Genomic DNA, 26,140 nt, shown 5'->3' on the forward strand with positions numbered 1-26,140 from the left:
TGTATGACATTTCTGAGACCATTCACGTTTCTGGGAAGATGCTTGTAACTTGTATTGTATTGCTAGGTTGATCACTTTCATCATACAACTAGGCTAATGACCGAAAATAGCTGATCTACAGTACAAGCTCACGACGTGTTGAGGGGTCTGCTATTTTCTTCACAGAATATACGCTGCCTGGGCTTCTAACCAATCCAAATGACAGAGCTGATTGCAAATGATGACTGAGAACTTTAATCCATAAGAATAATAAACATCAGTGCAACAGTGCAACGGTTATGAATAAAATTGCAACAAATGCAGGAGGAATTGGGGAAAAGGGAGGGAATCTCATGTCTTCTTTCTTTTCTTGTGTCTTTCTTCTCTCTCTCTCTCTCTCACCCTCCAGTGCCTGCCTGGGTGTTTGTCTGCGCCACAGATTATCCAATGAAGCCTGTTAGCGAAGCGAGGTCTTGGATGAGGGTGTTTTGTGAAGATAAGGCCTCACCCCGTCCTACTGAAGAGAGACGAGGGAAGGAGACCAGGGGTTACTGCTGCCTGCCTGGGATTGTGGTGCGTGTGTGCGGGTGCGTGCGTGCGCACGTGTGTGTCTGTGCGTGTGTGTTAGCAGTCTCTGTCTTTTCGCATTCATGCGTGTCTACCAGGGTGTGTGTGTGTGTGTGTGTGTGTGTGTGTGTGTGTGTGTGTGAGTGTATCGGGGCGACAAGAGGTGCCTTATTCAGATGCAACCATCTCAGAGCTCCTGCGGTGGCCTATATCTGGGTTACATGTGGTATTTGCTCGTCTCTCTTACAGAGTGGAGAGAGCAGATGACCCCGGATAAGACAGGAAAAAAACCTGCACGAACGTGGGCAGATAAGGACAGCGATGCTGCGATAAGAGCATGAAAACCATGCACACACACACAAGCCCCAATGCACGCGCACACGCTCACACACACACACACACACACACACACACACACACACACACACACACACACACACACACAGTCACACACAGTCACACACACAGTCACACACACAGTGAGATCCACGCTATAGATCTTTATGCTCAGTAATTGCATATGTATATTTTAAAACACCCCATGGAGCTTTGGAGTTTCAGACTTATAATGATTGGGAAGGTCTTATAACATTCCCTGTGGTGCGCTGGTGGAAATTAAGAAACCTCCCCACATCCTGTGCCTGGGTGGGTGGGTGGGTGGTAAGGGTGGGCAGGGAGCCAGGGAGTGGTTGTAATCTCTGCTACTGAGCAGCAGGTACGTATATCTGTGAAAAACCCTGACGGGGCATTCCATTTAACAGCAGACACCATGGGGCGGATATGGCTTTAAGATTGCCCTTGCTCCCAAAGCATAGATTACACCATTTAACTCACTCTCCTTCACCACATGAATGCACGCTCACGTGCACACAAAATGCATGCGGCATTTTCTATATTTTCGAGTGTATTACTATATGCATTAGACTGTATGTGTGTGTGTGTGTGCATTTATTTACCTGCTTGTGTGTCAAAACTGTGGTGGAGAGAGGCCACTACCGTTGCCTCACCTGTTAAATGAGCTATTGATCGGAGACATTGATTAAAGCCTAGATGCGCTGTAGAAGTTGCACGACGCGCTGACGCCATTGATTGGCAAACCACGGCTTGTGTGCGTGCATGTGTGTGTGTGTGTGTGTGCAGGCATGTGTGTCCGTGCATGTGTTCTAGAGCAAACACAGTTACAGTACATCTGTTTGTGTGCTCACACATGGGTAATTGTGCGTGTGCCTCCATATAGATGGGGTGTGTGCGCATGTGCACAATGCTTGTACAGTATGTCTACGCAATGCAGATACAGGTACAGTATGTGTCCAAGTTAACGCCATGCCTGTGCATGTGGGAGAGGCTTGAAATAAGTATACTGTGCATCAATAACCACTTAAACCCTAGATACTTTAGTTGTACAGTATGGGGAACAATCTCAATATCGAGCTCACAACGCGACTTCAGTCAGACACTTTCATTTAGGACGAGCCAATATTTCAAAATGGCAATGCATTCAGTTTGGCGATAAGACGTTGACTCCTGTGATACTACAGATTATCTGCGCAAGCGTGACACAGAATCTAAAATCACCGTGACCAACACCTGAAGCCGGCTCGGCTTCAGGTGTTGGTCACGGTGATTTTAGATTCTCTTGCAATAACTGTATAAGATACAGTTATTGCAAGAGCACAACATTGAGCCCTTTGAGGGCCTAAGTTAAAGGTGCAGTAAGTGATTTTCTTTTGTTAACATGAGTGTTAAATAGTTAAATATTCTGATAGTAAACGTTGCTATAGAGTGCTTATTCAGTAACAGTGGACTCCACTTCTCTCTATAGTAAACAGAAAGTAAATTTTCCGTTTGGAATACCAAGTTTATCCGGAGAGAGAACAGAGAAGTGAGCAGACAAAACTGAACACTATAACTGGAACACTTGAAGCTGATGATGAATATGTACTCTCTCCCGATTGGATGAAATTGGTCACCCACCTGAAAATGTATTTTATGCAACTTACCCTACCTTTGAGATGCAGAGATATAACATCATACAATGCACATAATGATACATTTAATTGATCTAGAGAAGACTTAGATGACAGAGGAGGCCAGTATATAGTATGAAGAATGACCAGTGCTCTGCTTAAATGACAAACAGTAGATGGAATTAACCAACCACTAGGATTGATGCGTTAGCTTTGTTAGCGAATGAGAATTAAGCGAGATCGATTGAGCCAAGCGTGATGAGACGCGATCGTGTTGATCTGCTTTTGTTTGCCTACTTTTATTAAATATCATCAAATGTTGGCGTATCAACGCGCCAAGTTTCATGTGATAAATTAATTTTGTGCCAGCCACACCATCTGGTGGATGGCTCAGGGCGCCATCCAGTCATTTAACAGGTGAAACATATTATTCTGAAAGCCGTTTCACAATCAGGAAACATACTTTTTGTATCGTTTAGAGAAATGAGCAGCAAATCAAGCTTGTTTTGACACAAAAAGAATAATCCAAGATATTACCATTCTAAGAATTAAACCATAAACAGCATAAGCCATCGGAATTTTCATTTCCCTGTTTTGTTTTGTTTTTGTCACCGCACCGGAACCGGAGTGTTATGAGTGAGTACAGGACACAGTTGTGAACCGCAATCAATTGATTGATTACAATAGGCGTCTGAAGGCAATTTCGGTGCAGAGGGCGTTTGGACATGAGGCGGCAAAAGGCGATCTAGGTACTGCCAAATGAGTTACTGTAACTTCGATGAGGTCACAGATTTATTTCCATCGTGTGTGGCAGAGGAATCTGGAAGATGAAACGGACTGGGGCCACGCAAATCTCACAGGGCCTGTAAAAACAAATATAAATACGGAGCCAGTGAATGGAGGAGTCTGGCATAGGATTCTCTATGGACAGAACACGACACAGGTTAGAGGGGTGTGTGAAGGGTGGGGGGGTGCTGATAACACGGAGACAGGCAGCCGAGTGAAAGCAAGGGGACGAGGATCGATCCCGCAGAGTCTCACAGCCGCAAGGGGCAATCCATGCAAGGGCTAGCTAGAGCAATACAGAGAGAGCAGGAGAGGAGGGGGGGTGAGATAGAGGGCACAGTGTGCTATACTGTATAATGTACCGGGGCCTGGTGCAGGTGTTTAAACACAGTCAGCTGTCACCTGATGTATTGACCTTGTAGCCGCTGTCAGCCCTATAGCTACCAAAACAACACTGACATAACGTGTGGCTTGGAAAAGATGGCAGCGGGCATCGTTCAAATGAACTACTCGCACACGAGTAAACATGGGGGGCTCACAGAGGAGGGAGGAGAGGGAAGAAAATGAGTCAGGCACACAATACATAGACAGACCGACCATCTTCCCGTTAATGGCATAATGTTTTAGATATAGCTTTTGCTTATTTTTAGTGAAAAAGTTCCCCTTCGTCGGAACTGAAATTTTAAAGCCCATTTATCACGGATTATTCTTCCAGACTGAGGAAGCTGAAGATCAAACAAGCTTCATTCAATCATGGCTCCTTCATGGCGCCGCTGCATGGTCGCAGTTAGAAAATGAACATTTCGGGGGAATTATAAAAAGATCGCAGCTATAACTCTACTATAGCCGCATTGCTAACTTCCGGGTTTATTTACTTCTGATTTCTGCTGCCTCACTCTCGTCTTTACAACTGAAATGTCGCTGTGACAGTGGAGTGTAGACCTACTGTACAGGTGTGTTTATCCTGTTAAGCACCCCCCGTCCCGTCACCTACTGTATCACTTCCTCACACCGTGCTGCTGCATTAAAGCCAATTCAATTACACTCACAGCCAGAGGCGGTGGGGCTGTCTTCCCCCTTCTCACGTCAGCCAGCCAACACACGGTGCGCGCACACAGAAAGAGAGGAGCTCTGAACATGCCAAGTAGACATGCACATCCAGATAGTAGATACCTTAGACGTAGAGACTGTGCATGGATCCACACAGCAGACAAGCACTTGCACGCACACGCACGCCCACATGCGTCTTCTGTGTGTGCACACACTGCTGGGCACACACACACACACACAGAAGCACAAGCGCCTATGTGGGACGCACGTTCTATGTGGGACTCACTCACACGGCTATATCTTTGCAGCCTGCAGGTTCTTCACGTTAATGTAGAAAAGGGCCGGGGCTTTAACAGGCCCTGAATAAGTGTAAGAGATTGTTATCCATCCATGCACTCCCACTGCTAACGCCCCACCCCCACCCGTCCCCCCCCCCCCCCGTCTCCTCTTCCAATATACGGTAATATCTCCCCGCTCATGCATTCAAAGGCCAGACTCACGGCCAGCATCGCCTCTGTGTGGCTCTACGTAATTTTCCTGTCTTATTGAATAATTGACGGCAGGTGCGTGAGAATCTAGGTCAAGGACAAGGCACGGTGATAGAAGCACCCATTGTTTCTCTGATAGACCCCCCACACACACAGTCCTGAAACCACCTTCTTTCTCTCCACATCCCCTGGACGCAGTATCGATTTCGAAGAGAACGAAGAACACATTGCTTCGGTATAATGGAGAATGAGAATTCCGTTTAATCTGAATTATTCATAATGGTTAATCGCTACACCCACGGCCACCACTCTCAACGTGGTAATGTAATAGGAAGTGATTTTATATATTTTGTGCGTGCGTGCGCTTGTGTGTGCACGCGCGCCCCTGTATGTGTGTGTGTGTGTGTGTGTGTGTGTGTGAATTGTGCCTGTTTATGGGAGTAAGCCTTGCTTGTTAATTTAACATTACTGAATGTTTAAAATGTGTTCATGTGGAGTTAAAGTCACACTGTGTAACTTGTTCAATTATACGTTATACATTATAAGTTATTTTTTTGAGTGGTGCAACCACTCCCTTACAGAGCTATGTGTGTGGGTGGGTGGCTGGCTGGGTGGGTATAAGCACGAAAACAGCATGGTTGTTTTTCACCACCATTTCTCAACCGTTTTGGACGCGGGGCGGCTCGCCGGAACCGGCCCGGCCCCCTGGGCGCGTTCCTGGGGGTCTGGAACTCCCCCCCTCCCCCTGGGAACCCCCACACGGAGTTGCAACACTCACTTCACACGGGTGTGATTTTTTTAATATAATCTTTCACTTTACACAATCACCATTCCACCTAAATGTGTTTTTTGACATCTGAAAACATTCGTTTTTGTCGCAATTGTCTACCGAGGCAAAAATTATGCAGTCATCGGAGATTAATTTATTAATCTATTTAATAATCTATATCTTACACCAGAGAATATGTTTATACTGTTAATGAAAACATAGTTGTTGCTTTCCACGATGCTTTCCAGATCACTGTGATGTCAGAACAGGCCAGCTCCATATATGGAGATCTAGGGGTGATCAGGTCTGATCAATTGTCCGGACCCAGGCAGAGGCTTTTGTGTTGATTCTGGACAACCGACGCATTACACACGCACTACGTACACACGTATACACATTTATAGATAGATACGAGGTGAGGGACGATGTTAATCCCCGCAACTAACTATATTAGCGCTTCTGGCGAAAGAATAGTTGACTAGCGGCCGCCACGGAACTCACAGGGCCTTTCCCATGCATTCTGTTGGCATGGTGAGCCTGTTCACTGAGCAGTATACCTTCGCAGCGAGGAAAGGGATGGTCCCAGTTGCGCACGGTGCCGTGCTCGCAGGTGAGAATGGAGCGTCCCGTGAGCTGATACCCCGGGAGACATTCAAAGGAGATGGACTGGCCGACGTTGTAGCCCGCACCAACAACCACTCCATAGCGGAAAGGCTCTGGGTCTGGACACTCCTGAAGCTCGTAGGCTGTGGTTGAGAGACACAGAGAGAGAGGGAGAGAGAGAGAGAGAGAAATAATAACATAAACTACCGTAAGTGAGAAAGAAATACAGTGATAACATTGCCCTTCCCCTTGGCCAGATAAAACTTCCAATTATTTCTTCATTTATATCATTTATGCATAATTGCAGACCTGCAATTTTAAATAGCTGAGATCATGGGCTTAGGTTAGAATCATGAGCAACATATCTGCATGCAAAACAGGGGTCACGCAGAGAGAGAGAGAGAGAGAGAGAGAGAGAGAGACACAGTCAAGGTACTCTTTTAATGACTTGGCCGAACTGCCTCGCTTGTGGAACCAATGTGTGGCGTGTGCTAACTCTGAGACGTGGCGGCAGCTTCATCAGTGCACGGCTGCACGCCTTGAGGCATAAACTAACGAAACATCCGTTTAGGGCCCCGTAGCAGTCGGGCCCCCCTCCCCAAGTTATCTTACTCAATTCATTATGCAATGTACAGAGCATGTAAAGTGGCAAGAAAAATAAACATATGTGACTTGTCTGAATCAGCACATAATTAGGCCCTGGTGAGGTTTCCATGCCCGACTACTTTTAACGTAGCCTACATAACGATATCCAAACTCAACCTGACAAACATCTGGCAGAAAAGATTCTGGTGTTATCTATCAAAAATAGTCTCCTTTCCTCTTCATCTAAATGCCTTCCGAATTCTGAAATATGAAACAGCATAGCGCTGGTGCATATCTAGAAGTAGAATTCAACATTTACAGTACGCCAACGCTTCAGAATTTACTTTCAACTACAGAAACAACAGATACTTAAAAACTGCACACCAGCGACCTGACAAGCATAGCCATAGAATAAATATTTAAAAAAGAAAAGAAGAAGCGCTACGTGGGTCCTTTATGTAGAGAAAACTGTAGACAGGTGCTCTTTGGAGAGGGTTTCATATAGCAAAGCACAAGATTTATTGAAATATGAAACTTATTTTGGTGTGCATTTGTGTCCATGTTAATAATTATTTTGCCGGGGAATTTTTCACAATAAAGGCTAGAGTGCCACGCAGATGAGGCAGATTTTACTCTGATAAGCCTCGCCTTCCATTACCCCCCAAAACCGGGAGGCATAATTTTCCCTTAGTACCTCACTTTAACTCGTCTTATGTCTCTTTAGAAGCGTTAATATTCCAAACGAGGTGCTTGCTGAAGTCAGAAATGACCACGGAACATCGGCGTTATGATCAAAACCATGGAGAGTGCTGTAGATTTAGAGTTATGAGCAACTTTTGTCGGCCCGTAAACAAGGAAGTGAACGGCAGCGCACATGCGCGAAAACCAGTCTAGGATCGCTGAAGAAAAGGCAAAATAAATAAATAGATTTTTATAATATGGTTTGATATCAATAAAAATGACCTAAAGACGCTTATACACATCAAAGGCACCCCGTGGTTTTGATTCTAAAGATGTGTATGCACGTCATTAGCATAATTAGTGTTAACATTCTCTCATTTCATTCCAACCATTGGCCTGTAAAGCTTTATGGTCACACAGAGTGCCTTCTTGACACGGGTAATTAAAACACTGAAGTAGGCCATTTTAATGTTATGTTTTCAAAGTTACGCTGCATCCAGTGTGGAGTAAAAAGCTATTTTGAATTAGTTGTTTTGACTGTATCAAGTACAGTACTCTGCTACTAACCATATGCCGTTTATCTGGAAGCTGGCGCTATGGAGGGATGCATGGAAACATACACGTTCAGTAACTGTTTATCTGGAAGCTGGCGCTATGGAAGGATGCATGGAAACATACATATTCAGTAACTTGTATATTAATGTAATGTATATAAAAGATAATACTAAACGGTCAACTTTTGCCACCTCGTACGATTTGCTGAAATGAATGGCAACAGTTTCATCGAAATGAATAGGGTCTTAATAAGGAATAGTTCTCTCTCTCAGTCTCTGTCTCTCTCCGTGTTGGTTGAGAGAAAGCTCGGGGGCAAATCAATCAAATTCTGCTTACGGCCCCAAAAAGGCTTGGGCCGGCCCTGAGCTTAATGCAGTGCGCAGGCAAATGCATCAATTAGATGTTCCAGTGGCAGGTGTGTGTCGGCAGATAACAAGGTCAGTGTTGAGTTGGATGACGATGACTGTCTGAAATAAGAATCGACTGTTTCTAAATCCAGTGTGGCTCTGTTAATGCAGTGGTATGAACCTACCTACAGTACAGTACAGTACAGTACAGTACAGTACAGTACAGTACAGTACAGTACAGTACAGTACAGTACAGTACAGTACAGTACAGTACAGTACAGTACAGTACAGTACAGTACCTGCCTACCATACTGTACATACATGCAGGCTTATATGTATGTACAGTATGTATATGTATGTATGTATTTGGTTAAAATGGGTAGGGTTTATGTATGTATTTGGTTAAAATGGGTGGGGTTTAAAAAAAGGCAAAAGCTTGCTCTGGTGCACTGGCCTAAAAGTGGGTCCTTAAAAACTGCTAAAACGTCTGAAATGTATGTATGTAGGTGGGTATGTATGTATGTGTGTAGTATTTTAAAAGGGGGGGCTTTTTAGTAAAAAGCCCAGCCCATAAAACCTTCCTATATTTAAAACAAATCCAAAATAAGGTTACCAGTGAAGGGCAAAATGCCTATTCACTGGGGACTATGCAAGGCAGAGGCGTCCACCCCCCTGAGTCCAAGTTAAGCTAGACCGCATACCTAAACCAATGTCCGAAATGTCTTCTAAAACCCAAGGGTAAAATGGATATAAAAATAGACAGTAATAAAACCACCTAAAACCATAAAGGCAAGGCCTGGAAACCATTTATTGATGGGACAGATAAAAGAACAGAAAGAGATAAAAATCAACTTCTTTCATTAAGACCAGTGGGTGTTACAGTTAGTAATTTTTTAATCCATCTGTGCTCCATGAGTTTCCGCTGTCCACTGGTCCATCGGACTCCACATTCCAGACCTGAAATGATGAGGTTAGCGATAGAATGGGATTGAAAGTGTGTGTATAGGGTTGTGTTTATGTCTGCTCGTTTGATGTGATATAAGTGTTGTTTGAGTCGTGTTTCTAGTGTGTGTCCGGTTTCTCCTATGTAGTGTTTATGACATTGTGTGCAGGTGATGATGTAGACTATGTTGGGTGTGGTCAGAGACAGAGGGTCCGTAATGGGGGAGGAAGTGTGACTATGGGGGTTGTTGATGAATTTGCGGGGTTTGAAATGGAGTGTATGTGGCTGTGGGGGCTTGGGAGGTAAAGTGGAAAATTTGGAATGCACAAGGAGGTCTCCCAGGTTCTTGTTCCTTCTAAGTGCTGAAATGACTTGATGTGCTTGTAATGGGGGGTAGGATTGTTGTGTAGTGGTGAAATTTTGTTTAAATTTGTGGTGAAGTGGTTGGAGTGTATGTGAAAATGTGGTTATGAATGGGAGTAATGTTAGTATGTATGTAGGTATGTAGGTAGGTAGGTAGAGTAGGGCAGCTCGGTACGGTAGATATAGCTACTGTAGGTGGGTACAAAATACCTGCAGCAAACTATTTTTCCACAACATCACTGTTGGAATCCATTAAATCTGGACCTGTACCCATCACTGTTGTGGAGCAAGACTTAATTCCTGTGGATGTGTGGACACTGCTCAGTCAGACATCAGTACATCACGATACCGGGGGCTTCCTGCCTCCTCAACTCACGTCGCCATGTTTTTGGCAGATATCTCTGTCTCATCAGCAGCACTCCTGATCTCTAACCCCCACCCACCCGTCCTATCTATTACTGTCTGTTACCATCAAAGCTACGGGGGTGTTCTTGGAGAAACCTTTTGTATCAAACAAACATTGTGCCAGGGGCGGGCCTGAGTGTTTGGCACAGTCATCAGAAGCTATAGATAAATTATTCTCCAGCCCCTGTATCTTTTCTTTCTCTTCCCCAACTGGATACAAAAGCAGAGCAGTCAGTGAGCCTTGAAGGGCTGGGATATAAATATGACTTAAGAAATTGATTTCTATGGATCACAGCATCCCTTTGTGCAAGATAAGTCAAGCAAACAGTGCAAACGGGAAGGGGAGGGGGGATTTCCAAATATAATGCTTGATTTATATGCTAATGTACACCTAATTATGTGAATGCATGCGCAACCCCTTTGATCCGCCGGCTCGTTTGTTGAAAAAGAGCAATGATAAATACAAATAAATACAAAAATTAATAAACTGGAGTGGCTTTCTGAGCCTGTTGCGTTAGACAAGGGAGGCCCTTCCTGGAGAACACCACAGTGGTAAACACACCAGTTGCTTTACCAGCACTGGTGTGTAGTATACCTTCAGCATATCAATGCATCGTCAATACAAGTCTGCGATACATTCTCCTAATTATCTAAAATGTAGTTGTGTTTCTCCCACTTTTTTAATGTTTGAATCATATTTAAAAAGATGAAGCAGTCAAGGCATGCCTTGCCGTGCTGTGAATGTGTGAACGTTTCCAACAAACATCTTCAAAGGCGTGAACATGCAGGGCAGCTGCCACCACCAATGATTGTCTCATTTACTTCATCATACCATCTGTCTATTCTTATTTTTTCATTTTTTTTCATTTGAATTTTTCCTCGATTCTACATTAGTCGTTCCCAGGCCAGGTGTGCCATGGGATTTTGTATATAATTTCCAAATACAGATGTGAATGCTATACTCTTTGTTTTTCAAAGAGCTGACGCTCTTAAGCCATTTTGGGCAGGAACCCCTTTTGGTGTTAGTATTATGTTATGCTTTAGCTATTGAAAAATAGCAGATCTACAAGCTCGTAGCGCGGCCCCGAGTGGCACGCTACGAGCTTGTAGGTCTGCTATTTTTTTAAATCGAAGAACGACTGACATAGAAACATAGCTTTTTCAGAAAACTGTCAGGATGTAGAAGACATTTTTTTAATCTGATCTCAATTCAAAATGGGTTAATCCAGAGTGCAATGGATACAGGTGTGCCTTGAAGATGTTGCTCATTGCTGTGTTGGGCATGTCCATGCATGGGCACAAGACGTTTGAAACACACCGATCTACAGGATGGCACATCCATGGTCTCTTACCCTGGTACTCAAACCTGAAGCCCGGCTTGTTCTGCGAGTGGTCGCTGTGGAAGTAGACGGTGGTCTCGTGCGACGTGGTGAGCAGGGAGGAGGGGATGTCGGGGCCGCTGAAGCGGCCGATGACCGTGCTGGTCTCCAGCGGCCCGTTGCGGATCTCCAGGAAGTCGTGGTTGGCCTCCGTGGAGAAGTTCAGGAACTGAACGTGGGCTCCTGGGAATGGACAAAATGAACCGCATGAACCCTACCGTCCCTATACTGGGAAGGTCATGAACCCTACCGTCCCTATACTGGGAAGGTCATGAATCCTACTGTACCTATACTGGGAAGGTCATGAACCCTACCGTCCCTATACTGGGAAGGTCATGAACCCTACCGTCCCTATACTGGGAAGGTCATGATAGGCGAACCTTTTGCTGAAAATAGCAGATCCGCAAGCTGTAGTAGTATACAGGCTAATAAAATATAAACTTCACATGACTTCGACAATGACTTTTACCTATATGCGCATCTCAGCTGTCCAGCAGTCATTATAGAGCACAGACGTTCCCCTCAATCGGAATTCTAGTTTTTTTTTTGTTTTTATCCCATTTTTCACCCCTGTGTCAATTATCTAATGTGATCCTGGGCTCTACACACCCTCCGCCAACCTAGGGAGAGCAACGGACTTGAACTCATGTTTCCTTCATGCATGAGTGTCCAAATTGCTCCTTTACACCTGTCAGGGGAGAGTTTCCCTGGACGTAACGCGTGGTAGGAACACGTTATTCCAACCAGTCCCTTACTTCCTTTCTCCTCCATCAGGCACCCCGGCTGGCCAGGGGGAGGCAGTTTAGAGACCAGGATTACTGCATGTTTTTTGTGAACCCGTTCTCCCCTAGGGGACAAGGGGAGAACATGCAAACTCCACACCCAGCCTGAATTCTAAGCGTAATATTGTCCCTAAAATAAGTAATATTGTGGCAACTGTGTCCCTAAAATAAATAAACGAACCCGCTTTGGTTTGGATATGAAGCATCATGGCGTGGTGATCAGCTGATTGTGACTGACTATTGTAAAGGATACAGAGCCACCTCCCTGACAATATCGCTGGGACAGTTTGTTTATTTTTGGACCACACAATTCTAATACAAGACAATGCCGTGACCCAGGGGATGAGTGAGTGACGTCAGGACTTCAGTAGGCAACCAAGGCTCCCATGCATTTCTCTCACCGTATCCAACTGGCAGGTAGATCCTCCAGGTGCAGTCGCCGTTGCTAGGGTAGTTGCCAGGGAAACCGGGGCTGAGTATCATCCCTTCCATTTCCTCCCGGATTCCGCCACATTGAGCTATATAGCACAGGATCAGACAGGATGTATACCATTAACTTACTGCATGGTGGGGTTAACACAATGCTAAACCTATTTCTAAGGAAGGCAATTTCCTTTTTCCTACGGCAGGCCAGAGTAACACAATCAAAGTGTTCTGCATTCAACAATCTCCCTAGCAGTTTTCACAATGACAGAGATTATTTTCTTACTTTTTTCTCTCTCTCTGTGAATTATTCATTAAATGCATTTGGTATGACTGATGTATATTTCTGTTGATCTCAATTGCTTTGCCAAATCTACAGTACCTAAATTACAGTAATGCCCACATTATTGTGCACTGCATAAACATTAAAGACGAGTTCATTCATCTCGTTGAAAGGTGAAAACGTTCTAAACACCTCTGACCTAGTTATTGAACACTCTTCATCTACAGTGGGAAAAAGCAGGAAGTAGAAGAGAAAGACACAGAAGGTGTATATACGTATATAGTTGTAGTCTTCAGGAGCCAGTATTTCATAAAATAGGTCAGTTTCACCTCTTGTAAAGTATCAAAGGGGTTGGGAGCACTTTGTAAGCAGTCCTCATATCTCAGGCCCACCACCCTCTCCCCTCATGCCTGCTTCCCCTTTCATCTCAAACCTCTGATGGATTTAACGGGTTCCTCAAGTGGAACAGTGGAACAAGACTCAAACAGAGTCATGGACAGGGTTTGATAAACTGAACGAGAGGGTGGTGGTGGGGGACGGGAAAGATAATAGAAGAGGGGGAAGGATACAAGGAGAGCGAGAGAGAGGAAGATAGAGAGAGCTCCCGAGACAACAGAATTAACCTGACGAGTGGAGGGATACTGCTGCGTCAGGTAAATAAAGACAGAGAGAACGAGCGTGAGAGAAACAAGCGCGCGGTGGAAGAGGAGGTAAATGGGACAAACGGCCTGCATAACTCAAATGACGGGGGCGAGCGGAGCCGCTGCACCCACAGTGTTCCTGTATAAGGAATGAAGCGAAGGGGGTTAAGTGTTAGCCTGTGCCAGCAGAAAAAAAGCCGGGGGGTAATCAGGAAACTGCTGATGCCTGTAAACGCGATGAATCTTCAACCCTCCCTACTTTAACCAATCGCGGCCTGAAGATGGAACTAATTAGGCAGTAGTAGGTCGTTCCGATAAGTGGAACACGTTTGTCAAATGCAGCGCTGAGGCAAGCGAGCACCGAATAAGCACCAGATGAAGTGAGCCTTGAGCGCTCTGTGCCTCAGAGTTTGGCTTTGGGAGAACATACAGTATATACTGTATAGAGAGTTAGCAAAGAAGCGCCACATGAAGCATTTCACAAGAGCGTGAGATGTTTATCGGGCAGAAACCTTGTATCGTGCTCCATATTTCAACTTTCTATGTGTTTTGTTCTACAAGAGTGTCGAAAATAGCCTACATCTACAAGCTCGAAACTTGTAGATCTTGAGGAGAAAAGCTTGTATAGATCTTGAAGTTTTTTTAAACTGAAAGTGTTGAATCTGTCTGTGGGTTGTATAAATATTTAAACAATGAAACGTATTAGCACAAGCTTGTGACAAACGACTAACTGAAACCATTTCCTGAAAAGCAGTGATTTTTGGACATACAAGGTTCCAACACCTCAGCAACGGCATAGCAATAAAAAGCTCGCAAAGCCACATGAAACGTTTCACAAGGGCGCAGGATGGTTGGATACATATTATACAGTTATATATACCACGCACACGTCTCTTCGACCGCCTCCCAGCAACGTGAATAGCATCTGCCGCACTGTTTACCTATCCATCACCTAACGAGGAGTGAAGAGGAGGAACGTGCAGAAACATATTAACCCACTTTTCGGGAGGGCAGGGTGGGGTGGGGGGGGGGTAAAAATGTATCGCTGTTGCCATATGTGGAAAATCAATTGCTGGCTCTATTCAAAAGGCAAGCGATGTGGGTGGGTGGGTTGGCAAGTACGTGGCGCGGCGTGCCCACAGGGACCTTGGCCTGAGACGCTTGTATAATGTGTGGAATAATCAGCTGTCACCGCTACAGGCCCGTTACCTTGGGCGTGGGTGGCAGGCACGATCCCACACCAGAACAGAGAGAAGAGGGAGAGAGAGAGAGGGAGAGAGAGAGAGAGAGAGAGAGAGAGGGAGAGAGAGAGAGAGAGAGAGAGAAGAGAGAGAGAGAGAGAGAGAGAGAGAGAGAGAGAGAGAGAGAGAGAGAGAAGAGAGAGAGAGAGAGAGAGAGAGAGAGAGAGAGAGAGAGAGAGAGAGAGAGCGAGCGGAGAGGTATAGGGAGGGAGAGGATGAAGAGAGGGAGCTAGGGGGAGAGAGATAAGGAGGGACAGACATAGGGCAGAAGGAAAGGGGGAAAAGAAGGAGGTGGAACGTATAGAAATAAAGAAGATAAAGAGAGAGGAAGATAAAAAACGATGGAAAGGGTAAGGGAAAAGAGGTAGGGCTTTCTTTACCTATGCAGAGAGGAGGTGGATAGTTCCACCGGCGTACGGTTCCTGGCATACAGGATATGTGAGAGTTCCCCTGCAACACACACACACGCACACAATGAACAAGAAGACCAATGCACAAAAACAGGAAATCAGTTAATTTGCTTCCTTCCTTGTCACTCATCTGTCGGCTCTTTGAAGCTCCCATCTCCCCCCCCTCTCTCTCTCTCTCTCTCTCTCTCTCTCTCTCTCTCTGTGCCACGCTCTGAGCCAAATGCAGTCAAATCCTAAGTCTCAATTTGACTCTAGGCGTGTACAAATGGAGATCCATTTCTACACGCTCACAGTTAAATAAACACTGAGGATTGTTACAGTGCATGTGAAGTGACAGAGAACCATGCAGCAGAGGCAACACGACAATATCAAATGATCACGCGCGCACGCACACGCACACACAGAGGGGGCGAATGACAGCTCTGATTGATCATTGTGCTATACTAACAAAAAAGAAACACTGACTGATGGGTTTCCAGCCTAAAATAAAGAGAGAGAGAGAGAGAGAGAGAGAGAGAGAGAGAGAGAGAGAGAGAGATCTCAGATGTTTGGCAAAATTATTTTCCCCTTTTCCCCCCAATTTAGTCGATATGCCAATTGTGAATGTTCCCCACACATAATGACCCTATACAGTTGGTCATGTTGGAGGAAATAAACAATCTCTTCTGCTACAAATCGTCAGTTTGTTTTTCTGGGTATGAAATCAATATAGGCGATCACTCTGTCAAAACATTGGACATGTTGTTCTACAAGCTCGTCGAGTTACACAAAAAAGCCACTTTCAATAAATAAATAATGATGAACTTCAAATATGAATGGTGCATGCTGAGACAATGCAGTCACAGCAAGGTAGTGATTTGTATCTTTATATAATATATAGAGCTAGACCTACAAGCCAGAGGTTGTGTCTACATGGACCGCACAACCACTTAACCCATTCTGGACGGGAAACCCTTTTGGTGTTTTAAGCATTATATTATACTTTATACTATTATGCTATTGAAAAATAGCAGATCTCATAGTGCGGCACAGAGTGCCACTCTACGAGCTTGTAGATCTTCTATTTTTGAAAAATGCGACGGAAATCTTTGAATATTTATTCTTTCAGAGTGAACGTTTTTAACTCAAATCTTTGCTTCTGCGGGGTCCATGGAACAACATAATTTCGGCCAATTACATATATTTTTTGGGGTCCTTGACATGAAAATGTTTGAGAACGACTGATCTAGAAACATGGGTTTTTCAGAAAATTATGTATTTAACCAAACAATATCACTTACACTACATTTTACTAGGGCCTTCAAAAACCCTACTTTTCTAAAGAAGAAACTGTTTTTTATTAACTGTGGTTAATATGTGTTCCGTCACTTTAAAGACACTTTTATTCCGACATGTTTGTGCCAGCATGGGTGATTAGATCGCCATCTTGTCTTGATTGTTTAAACATGACGTCATGGGCCGCTATGCTCGATAACAGGCTTGATAAGCCCAAAGCTTATTAGGTTACTCAATAAGCTTGTTATCAGGTTTTTTCGGGTTCTGAGCTCCATCTCAATTTTTAAGTGATAATGTGTCTCACCCAGGTCCCCTTCATTTGAGACACCTGTCTTTGATTTATCACTGTGCTGAGGAAGGCTCTACCGAAACGCCTTCTCCTGCTGCCTGTACATAAAAGGTACCCAAAGGACGTTTGAAGTGAGTGCTAGTTAAATGAACTCCTCCGGACCATGCACCTGGTAAAGTACATTTGCACATATATTATATTCACCCTCTGTATTTAACCCATGCTAACTATTAGGAGCAGTAGGCAACTATTGAGCAGCGACAGCGGGGAGTGGTTGAGGACGAGTGTCATAATAAGGACACTTGGACAGTAAGCCTGGACGCGCTGGGTCTCCAACCAGGAACCTTCTGTTTCCCAGACTGCTGCTCTACCACCAGCCACTGCTGCCAGGGACACTGCATTATAAATGTATTTATTTTTATGATGATAATTATTACATTATTATGGTATTTGCTAGTGCTTTACCCAGTCAGCAGACTACATATAGGCCAGTCAATATAATGTTTGACCCAAAATAAATTGCAATAGTAATCGTTCAAGGTTTTTTTTTATGATCCTTAGGGTCATTAGTGGATTATGCTAAATGCAGGGGTTGAAAGTTGGGGTACCATAACAACCTACATAAGGCAAATTCATTCAAACTTCCATTATGCTTTATGAACACTAGAGAGGTCTACTTGGAATGATGCAAGTTGGAAATGCATGTCCCACCCAGATATTATGCCTGTGTCCCTTCTGTGTCAGGCCAAATATGGAGTGTTGTGAGGTCAGAACAGGCCAGCTCCATATATGGACGCAGGGCAGGGCCCCGGTCTGCACCCCCCCTGCGGTGGTGTGGCATGCGTGTGTCGAATTTGAAGTCGGTGGGGCGAACGATTCTCGAGGAACGTGGATTACGGACGGACAGACAGACATACAGACATGGTGCATTTATAGAAAGATAGAAAGAAAGGGGGTTTTCATGATTCTGAATCCATTGCAAGCATTCGTTTTGCACGAAAAACATTCCATTGTCAGAGTACTGGTGCAGTATTTGTCATTCACGGGCAACAGCTGTCATTTATTTCTGAGTTGACTTTGCAAATAATTGTGCCACACATGCCAGTTCCAGAGAAGCGCTGATCCGACTGACATCACACACACTCCCTTGGGGCATTAGTGATACACACGCCAAATGTGAAGGAAATTGGTTGGACGGTTCTTGAGATACACGAAGGACACACAAGGACACACTCGCTCACTCTTTGTGGAATTCAGAAATGTAGATCAAGTGTGCTTACGTGTATTCCATTTACAAACGTTTTTTGAGAGACGCTAGCCCATCCTATAAACAGCCATAGTGTAGATTCTGTCTGAACATTAAACATTAAATGAATGAAACATAGACAATGAATGGAGAATTTACATTCTCTGAGCAAATTGGCTGCCGGTATGTCAGTCAAAACCCTTGGCCAATAAGCAACCACAATTATCGGTGATGTAACTATGGTATGTTTCAAGGTCGGTATAAGTATACGTACGATGAATAGAGCGCCCCTCACTTCACACAGGTGTGATTTTTTGAAGAATGTAACAATGCCCATTGCCTATGACTCACCATATAATAGACATTACTCCATTTGTTTGAATGTTAAGTTACGATATGAAAGTCAACTTGCTTGAGATTTTTTTGGGTTACATATTTATACAGTATCAGTGCATTTTAAAGTGCAGATTGATTTGAAATGTCTAGCCTAAAATTGTCCCCCCGAGAAAAATTTAGATGATTTATTAACTGTGCAATGATGTTCAGTGAACACTGACTCATTTATTCAGGTACCTTTGATAGCATTTTAATGACTTTGCAGAAAATGTAAACAAACACAACATAACAAATTATTAATAATTAATAATGGCCTCTGTATAACCCATTTAGACCTGAGGACGATTCTACAAATGCTTTTTCTGAAAAACCCATGTTTCTATGTCAGTCGTTCTCAAACATTTTCATGTTAAGGACCCCCAAAAATATATGTAATTGGCCGCAGACCCCCATCTGAAAATATGTTGTTCCAGGGACCTCACCAGAAGCAAAGATTTGAGTTTGCGCGGAAAGAATATATGTTCAAAGATTTGCACCACATTTTCATGATTAAAAAAAAAAGTTGCAGATCAAGCTCGTAGTGCGGCACTCGGTTTTTTGATTGATTGATTATTAGTCAAGAAACATTTATCCAAAAGGATAGCACCTAAAAAAGACCTTGCGGTCTTGTTTCCATTCGGATCCCATGCATTCATTCACAACACATGAATGCATGTGTGCCGCGCTATGAGCGCCGTGCCGCGCTATGAGCTTGTAGATCTGCTATTTTGCAATAGCTAAGTAAAACATCATGCTTAAAACACCAAAAAGGGTTCCCATCCTGAGTGGGATAATATAGGGCAAAAGCCATGAATAGTCAATGACATGTGTCGATGGTGGTATGGTCCTTTAATAGTTTGGCTTACTTTCTATCCTAAATAATGACTATGCAATTCATCTACGGTTAGGGAAAACACAATGACAATTCTAGTCTTCAACCATGCGTTCAAGTGAGGATATACTGTAGTACATTTATTCCTCTGGGGTTTTAAGGATTCTGTCACAGCTGGGTCTGAAGCTTCAATCAAAAAGTTCTGAAGGCTTTATAACTGTGGCAAAAAGTAGGTCTCTGATTTTTTTTAGATTTGAGGACAAGAATGTTTTAACTCACTTGTGTGCTGTGCATACTGTGTGTGTGTGTGTGTGTGTGTGTGTGTGTGTGTGTGAGAGAGAGAGAGAGAGAGAGAGAGAGAGAGGGTGCATGCACGCTTGACATACAGTAGCCTCGGTCGGTACCAGGCTTTCATTTTCGTCGGCGCAAAAAATGAAAGCCTGGAGGAACGCATTGGCGACCACAGTGTGGATGGAGTGGATGGAACAAGGTCAAAGGTCTCACCTGCAGAGTGTATCCAGGCTCGCACTGGAATGACACCACGTTGTTCATCTGAAGACGCTCCCCCACCTTGATGCCGTTCATAGGAACCACCGGCTCTGGACAGTTGGTTAGCGACACCGCTGACCAAGGGAAACAGAAATGAAAGAGGTAAATGCCATCATCGAGGCACTTATTAGTGGCATGTGATGAAGCTATAACTGCGTGCATGTCTATCTGTCTCTGTGTCTGTCTGTCTGTCTGTCTGTACATCTTTATCATTGAATCTCAATAATTGTGTGGTACGTGGCTAGCCGCTTATAGCCGTAGGCGGAGAGTGCAGTACAAAAGAATACACGAATGCATTACCGCTGTCAGTCACTTCTCTGTACAATGGGCCCATTAATGTTGAATAATAGTCATGTTCGAACTTGACCTCGTACAGAAACCTACCTTTCAAAATCAAATGACAAAGTGAGGCCATCTGGAATCATAAGTGAGGGTAAATGTATATGTATGATGTATAGTGCGAAGCACTTCACTCTTACTTTTGTACTCCAGTCTGAATCCAGCAGCAGATACACTGATGTCAGAGAAGAAATGGAGGTAGAGCTCATTGGACGTGCTGTTGAGGAGAGCTGGGACTGTCGTGCCTGGCAGAGAAGAGACATCGTGGCTTTAGTACTGAGCACTCTTACAGTAAATATGAAGAAAGTCATTTTTATAGCTACCTCCTCTCATTAGTTGGGTTTGTATGCACAAGCATTAATCTCTCTCTGCCCTTCGTATTGGGGTAAAACCAACATTTAAAGTTTGCGTCCAGTGAGTCAGAGACAAAATGAGAATGCTATGTTAGTATTCTCGCTATTGGAGAACCTACAAACGCTCAGCACGCAGGAATCTAACCTTTAAAAAAAAGGTTCCACTGAGTATTTGCCGGAAGCGTGGCAGACAAGCAGACTGCAGTACAGTGACCCGTGCCATTTACGTACTTGAAGCTCCACTTAGCATTGTTACAAAGCCTCACATGTGTACCAATGTCCTCCACATTTAGTTAACAGCCATTGTTTTTGAAATTCTGTAGAAACACTTTCGTCAAGTTGTGGAGGTGGAAAAAGTTGAAACTTAGACACTCACGCTCGCGCGCGCAGGCAGACACACACACACACACACACACACACACACACACACACACACACACACACACACACACACACACACACACACACACACACACACACACACACACACACACACACACACACACACAGTACCTGAGAAGCTTCCCAGCATGGTGTCTGAATTGTCCCCTCCATCAAACACCTCCAGGGAGTCCCAGTTCTGCTCGGTTACAAAGCTTATCACCTGAATCTGGGATGCGGCGGGGGGTGGGGGATACGCACAGGGGGAGGATGGAGGAAAACACACACACACACACACACACACACACACACACACACACACACACACACACACACACACGCAGATGAAGGAGAAAGTAGAAAGTAGAGAGGGATAAGAACAGAATTAGAACAAAAGCATCAGAGGAATACAGTGGTTTTCAACCAGTGGTCCTTGAGGGGGTTCCAGGTGGTCCCCTGCAGCTAAATGATTGAGAGTTGATAAACCAAATGGACCCTTATAGATCTTTAACTCTCTCTCTATCTAGAGTAAAATGGAAAAAAAAAAACATTTTACGCTCAAGATTAAAATTATTGTTAAACATCTGCATTACTTCATTTACAAGAAGTCTACACCATCAGAATGCATGGTTTGCTTGTTATCTCTCCCATGGTACCAACATCAATACAAGTAAAAATAAGAAAAAGGCTGCACACTCGTAGCCACGATGCTGTATATTTATTGACAAGAATCCAACGTTTCTTCTTCTTCATTCCCTGAAGAAGTCCTCCTAGGTCACTCAAATGCTGAATACATAATGGGCCTTGATATGAAAAGGGTTGAAAACCACTGGTTTAGTGGAAATGCATGGGGAGTTATACACAGCAATTTGTCTGCTACTGTACATCACCTATTATTATATCAGCTTGATGTTATTTCAGCTATAATTTGTCTCCGTCTCCAAAAAAGTCTAACAATGAATGTGCCTTTTTTTCCCTACCTATCCTGCTAAAGGGAGATAACGAGTCCAGCATACAAGACAGTGGATGCTAAAGAGAGACAAGGTAGAATGTAAAGCATCATTCCACCATGTCTCTCTCTCTCTCTCTCTCTCTCTCTCTCTCTCTCAAACACTTGCTCGGGTATCCGGCTTTGAAAATGTGTAGATTTGGGTGGACCTCAACAATAGACAAGAACTCAGTTCAGAGTCCCCAGATCAAAACTGCTTGTTTTGAACACAGAAAACACCATAGTGCTTAGAATCTTTGCTAAATCACAAACTCCTCTGGTTTCTTTTCAGCCCACTATTCATCTTCTCTTGCCATCTTCTTTCCCATGCACCTGTCCCCCCCCCCCCCCCCCCTCTCTCTCTCTCTCTCTCTCTCTCTCTCATCCTCCCGTTCCATTCCTCCTCTCTCTCTCTCCTCCAACTTTGATGGTTATGGATCGGATACGAGCCAATTAAAAGGGTGGAGGGGGCCCGGCGAGTCCCAGGGAGATGAGGCAGATCACAGATGGATCTTTCATTATAGGGAGCCGCCGCAAAATGTGCCGGCGAGGCACCTCGCCCCTTTAACTTCTCGCCTAGATCGTGACACTCCAATCTAATGTGTCTGACTGTGCTAGCTGGTGGAGGGCAGGGAGGGAGGACAGCAGGGAGGGAAGGGAAACGAGCAGACTGAGAGAGAGAGGGAGAGGGAGATGGGGAGAGGGAGGGAGGGAGGGAGAGAGAGAGAGAGAGAGAGAGAGAGAGAGAGAGAGAGAGGGAGAGGGAGAGGGAGAGAGAGACTATAAGGAAGAGGAGGAATAGGAGGAGAGCTGGACTGCAGGTATACTGAGCCAATGTGAAAAAGTATTTTCGGTTATCATTTTGCCGTTTGCGTGCACAGGTGGCAGAAAGAACCTTGCTGTGTGTGTGTGTGTGGGGAGTAGCATACGTGTCGTGTTAGCTGACAAACACGCACTAACACACCATATATCACGGCCGAGCTGAACCTTGCGTCAGTGAGTTGTGGTGTTTACTTTTCTCTGACAAACGCACACACACACACACACACACACACACACACACACACACACACACACACACACACACACACACACACACACACACACACACACGCACATGCACACTCGCACGTGCACGCACGCACGTATGCTCTGCTCTACCCTTCTCTCCTTCTTGCTCTGATTCCTTCCCACCCGTTTGGGGGGTAGCGTAGCATGCCGATCAAGCCTGTGGGTCCCAAACCTGCCGCGTTTGACCTGCAAGGACAGTCAACTGAGGTGCAGCGCTAATAGCTGAGGGACACCACTCAGGTCATTAGCCACGGCGTGGCTAAAGACTATAAACCTACTGCCTTTCCATCACGGCGGATCCGTGGCTGCATGGGGGACCTTGCCCCGGGGCTAACGGCGGCGGAGCTCGTGTGTACATACATCAAAGAACAGAATTATGCATAATAAATTCACTGCACTATGGGAGAAGCGTCAAAAAGTATAACGGTATATTCATACGCCGTTGTACAATGCCGGTCTTGCGTGCGGGGGGGAAATAGCCGATCTGCAAGCTCACGACGTGTCACGATTGTGAGCTTGATTGGCTATTTCTTTCCTCCTCCCGCGTGACACGACTGCACAACAATGTCTACATCAAGGCTCAAGGTATGTCGAAGAGCCAATTATATGAATCTTTTGTCTGGGTAATGCGAGTTGTAATTCTGTAAACCCTCCTTAAATCAAATCTGGACTTTTAATGAGCTCCATCCGCAGAGACAAAAGCCGGGCAAACTGTCAAGGGCAAAACGCTTGTTTAAAAACCTGTCCAATTTCGTACTTCTTCTTCTTCTTCGTGCATGTCTCATAACGACCCCCACCGCCGCACATGTGGGAACTGTAAATATGCCGTCCCAGGTGTTAGCGGTAGCAGTGGTTCCCTACTGTCATTGCTTATCCAACTTAAGGACTTCCATACTAGATTCTGCTAATAACTCAAAGAGTCCAACCTGGATCCCGGATCCTTCTGGAACAGTGATCTTCCAGACACAGTTGAGGCTGTTGAGGTATGGCTCGGGGAACCCGGGCGACAAGATGGTTCCCGTCCGCTGGGTGAGATTCCCCCCGCATGGCACTGCAGGACAGGAGGACAGAGGAGGGGAGACAGGGACAGGGGGGACAGAGGAGGGGAGACAGGGACAGGGAGGACAGGGGGGACAGAGGAGGGGAGAAAGGGACAGGGGGACAGGGGGGACAGAGGAGGGGAGACAGGGACAGGGGGGACAGAGGAGGGGAGACAGGGACAGGAGGACAGGGGGGACAGAGGAGGGGAGAAAGGGACAGGGGGACAGGGGGGACAGAGGAGGGGAGACAGGGACAGGGGGACAGGGGGGACAGAGGAGGGGAGACAGGGACAGGAGGACAGAGGGGAGACAGGGACAGGGGGACAGGGGGGACAGAGGAGGGGAGACAGGGACAGGAGGACAGAGGAGGGGAGACAGGGACAGGAGGACAGAGGAGGGGAGGGGAGACAGGGACAGGGGGGACAGAGGAGGGGAGACAGGGACAGGAGGACAGGGGGGACAGAGGAGGGGAGACAGGGACAGGGGGACAGGGGGGACAGAGGAGGGGAGACAGGGACAGGAGGACAGGGGGGACAGAGGAGGGGAGACAGGGACAGGGGGGACAGAGGAGGGGAGACAGGGACAGGGGGGAGGCACGGATCAGTGGATTTGTGAGATATCATACATTAGGCATTACTCCGAGTCATGGGTGTCATTTCAGCAAATTATAGAGGCGTGCAAAGGGACTGGAACATTTATTGTTATTTAATTATTTTCTTCTTTCTTATGAGTTAAATACCAACAATATACCTAATACAATGGTTATATTATAAATATATACCTAATACAATGGTTATATTATAAATATATACCTAATACAATGGTTCCCAAACTTTTCAGCCCGTGACCCAAAAGAGAAATTAGATATTCGCCCGGGACCCAAACTAGTGGAAATAGCCGATCTACAAGCTCACAACGTGGCTATTTTCACTCTATGAAATGTCTTCGATTTTTCTTTCATTTCGTCACATTACTGATTAACGATTCATTCATGAACATTTTGCTCTTTTGGGAATGTTTTTTGGAAAATGTTTTGAAATAATAATTAAAATCAAATAGGAAACAAATAACTAAGTAAGGGAATCAATAACAACATGTGCACGGCCCACAAATGGGTCCCGAACCACTGTTTGGGAACCAGACAGTGCCCTGATGTTCATCTGCATGTGTTGCGCTATCCATGGTGCTGAATCTGTGGGACGTGGTTATAATAGCGAAGGTTGCTATCCATGGTGCTGAATGTGTGGCGCTATCCATGGTGCTGAATGTGTCGCTATCCATGGTGCTGAATGTGTCGCTATCCATGGTGCTGAATGTGTCGCTATCCATGGTGCTGAATGTGTGGGACTTGGTTATAATAGTGAACGTGTGGTGCTATCCATGGTGCTGAATGTGTGGGACTTGGTTATAATAGTGAACGTGTGGTGCTATCCATGGTGCTGAATGTGTGGGACTTGGTTATAATAGTGAACGTGTGGTGCTATCCATGGTGCTGAATGTGTGGGACTTGGTTATAATAGTGAACGTGTGGTGCTATCCATGGTGCTGAATGTGTGGGACTTGGTTATAATAGTGAACGTGTGGTGCTATCCATGGTGCTGAATGTGTGGGACTTGGTTATAATAGTGAAGGTGCGTGACTGTGCTTCTGTGTCGCTCTCCATGGTCCTGAATAGCAAATGAACGTAGAGCCTATGCCCTATGGCATGGGTAAATACAGTAGCATGCATGTCACGAAAACGTGATGAAAAGAGTACTTTTCATTCCCATATGATTTCTATTCTACCACCCCATAACCCATTTTGACCTGAGATCAGATTCTAAAAATGTCTTCTAAATCCTGACAGTTTTCTGAAAAATCCATGTTTCTATGTCAGTCGTTCTTCGATTTTTCAAAAATAGCAGACCAACAAGATCGCAGCGCGCCACTCGGTGGTGCGCTATGAGCTTGTAGATCTGCTATTTTTCAATAGCTAAAGCATAACATGATGCTAACACCAAAACGTTTTCATAACGATGATGTCGGCGCGGTGGTACTTCAAAGGTTAGGCAGGGAGATGGAGCTCACGATTATTTAATCCCGCAGTCAAACTGTGCAGAGCAGTGCAGCTGTAGCAGAGGACATTACATCCTTGACCTGATCAAGTCTCATCCCC

The 26,140-nt window shown here is 45.0% G+C and overlaps 1 protein-coding gene across 1 annotated transcript in view; it reads right to left on the reverse strand.

Annotated features, from left to right (window-relative positions):
* csmd2 (CUB and Sushi multiple domains 2) overlaps positions 1 to 26,140 on the reverse strand; it is a gene marked incomplete at both ends in the record, with an annotated part of 362,644 nt that overhangs the window by 77,516 nt on the left and 258,988 nt on the right. The window contains 8 exons of the mRNA XM_080787142.1: positions 6,164 to 6,352; positions 11,441 to 11,650; positions 12,651 to 12,767; positions 15,218 to 15,287; positions 19,769 to 19,887; positions 20,293 to 20,397; positions 21,019 to 21,115; positions 23,872 to 23,996. Coding sequence (XP_080643268.1) covers positions 6,164 to 6,352; positions 11,441 to 11,650; positions 12,651 to 12,767; positions 15,218 to 15,287; positions 19,769 to 19,887; positions 20,293 to 20,397; positions 21,019 to 21,115; positions 23,872 to 23,996 — 1,032 coding nt within the window. The remainder of the gene's footprint in view (positions 1 to 6,163; positions 6,353 to 11,440; positions 11,651 to 12,650; positions 12,768 to 15,217; positions 15,288 to 19,768; positions 19,888 to 20,292; positions 20,398 to 21,018; positions 21,116 to 23,871; positions 23,997 to 26,140) is intronic.

This window comes from Protomyctophum bolini (genome assembly GCF_963924005.1).
Source record: "Protomyctophum bolini genome assembly, chromosome: 17".
Lineage (NCBI taxonomy): Eukaryota > Metazoa > Chordata > Actinopteri > Myctophiformes > Myctophidae > Protomyctophum > Protomyctophum bolini.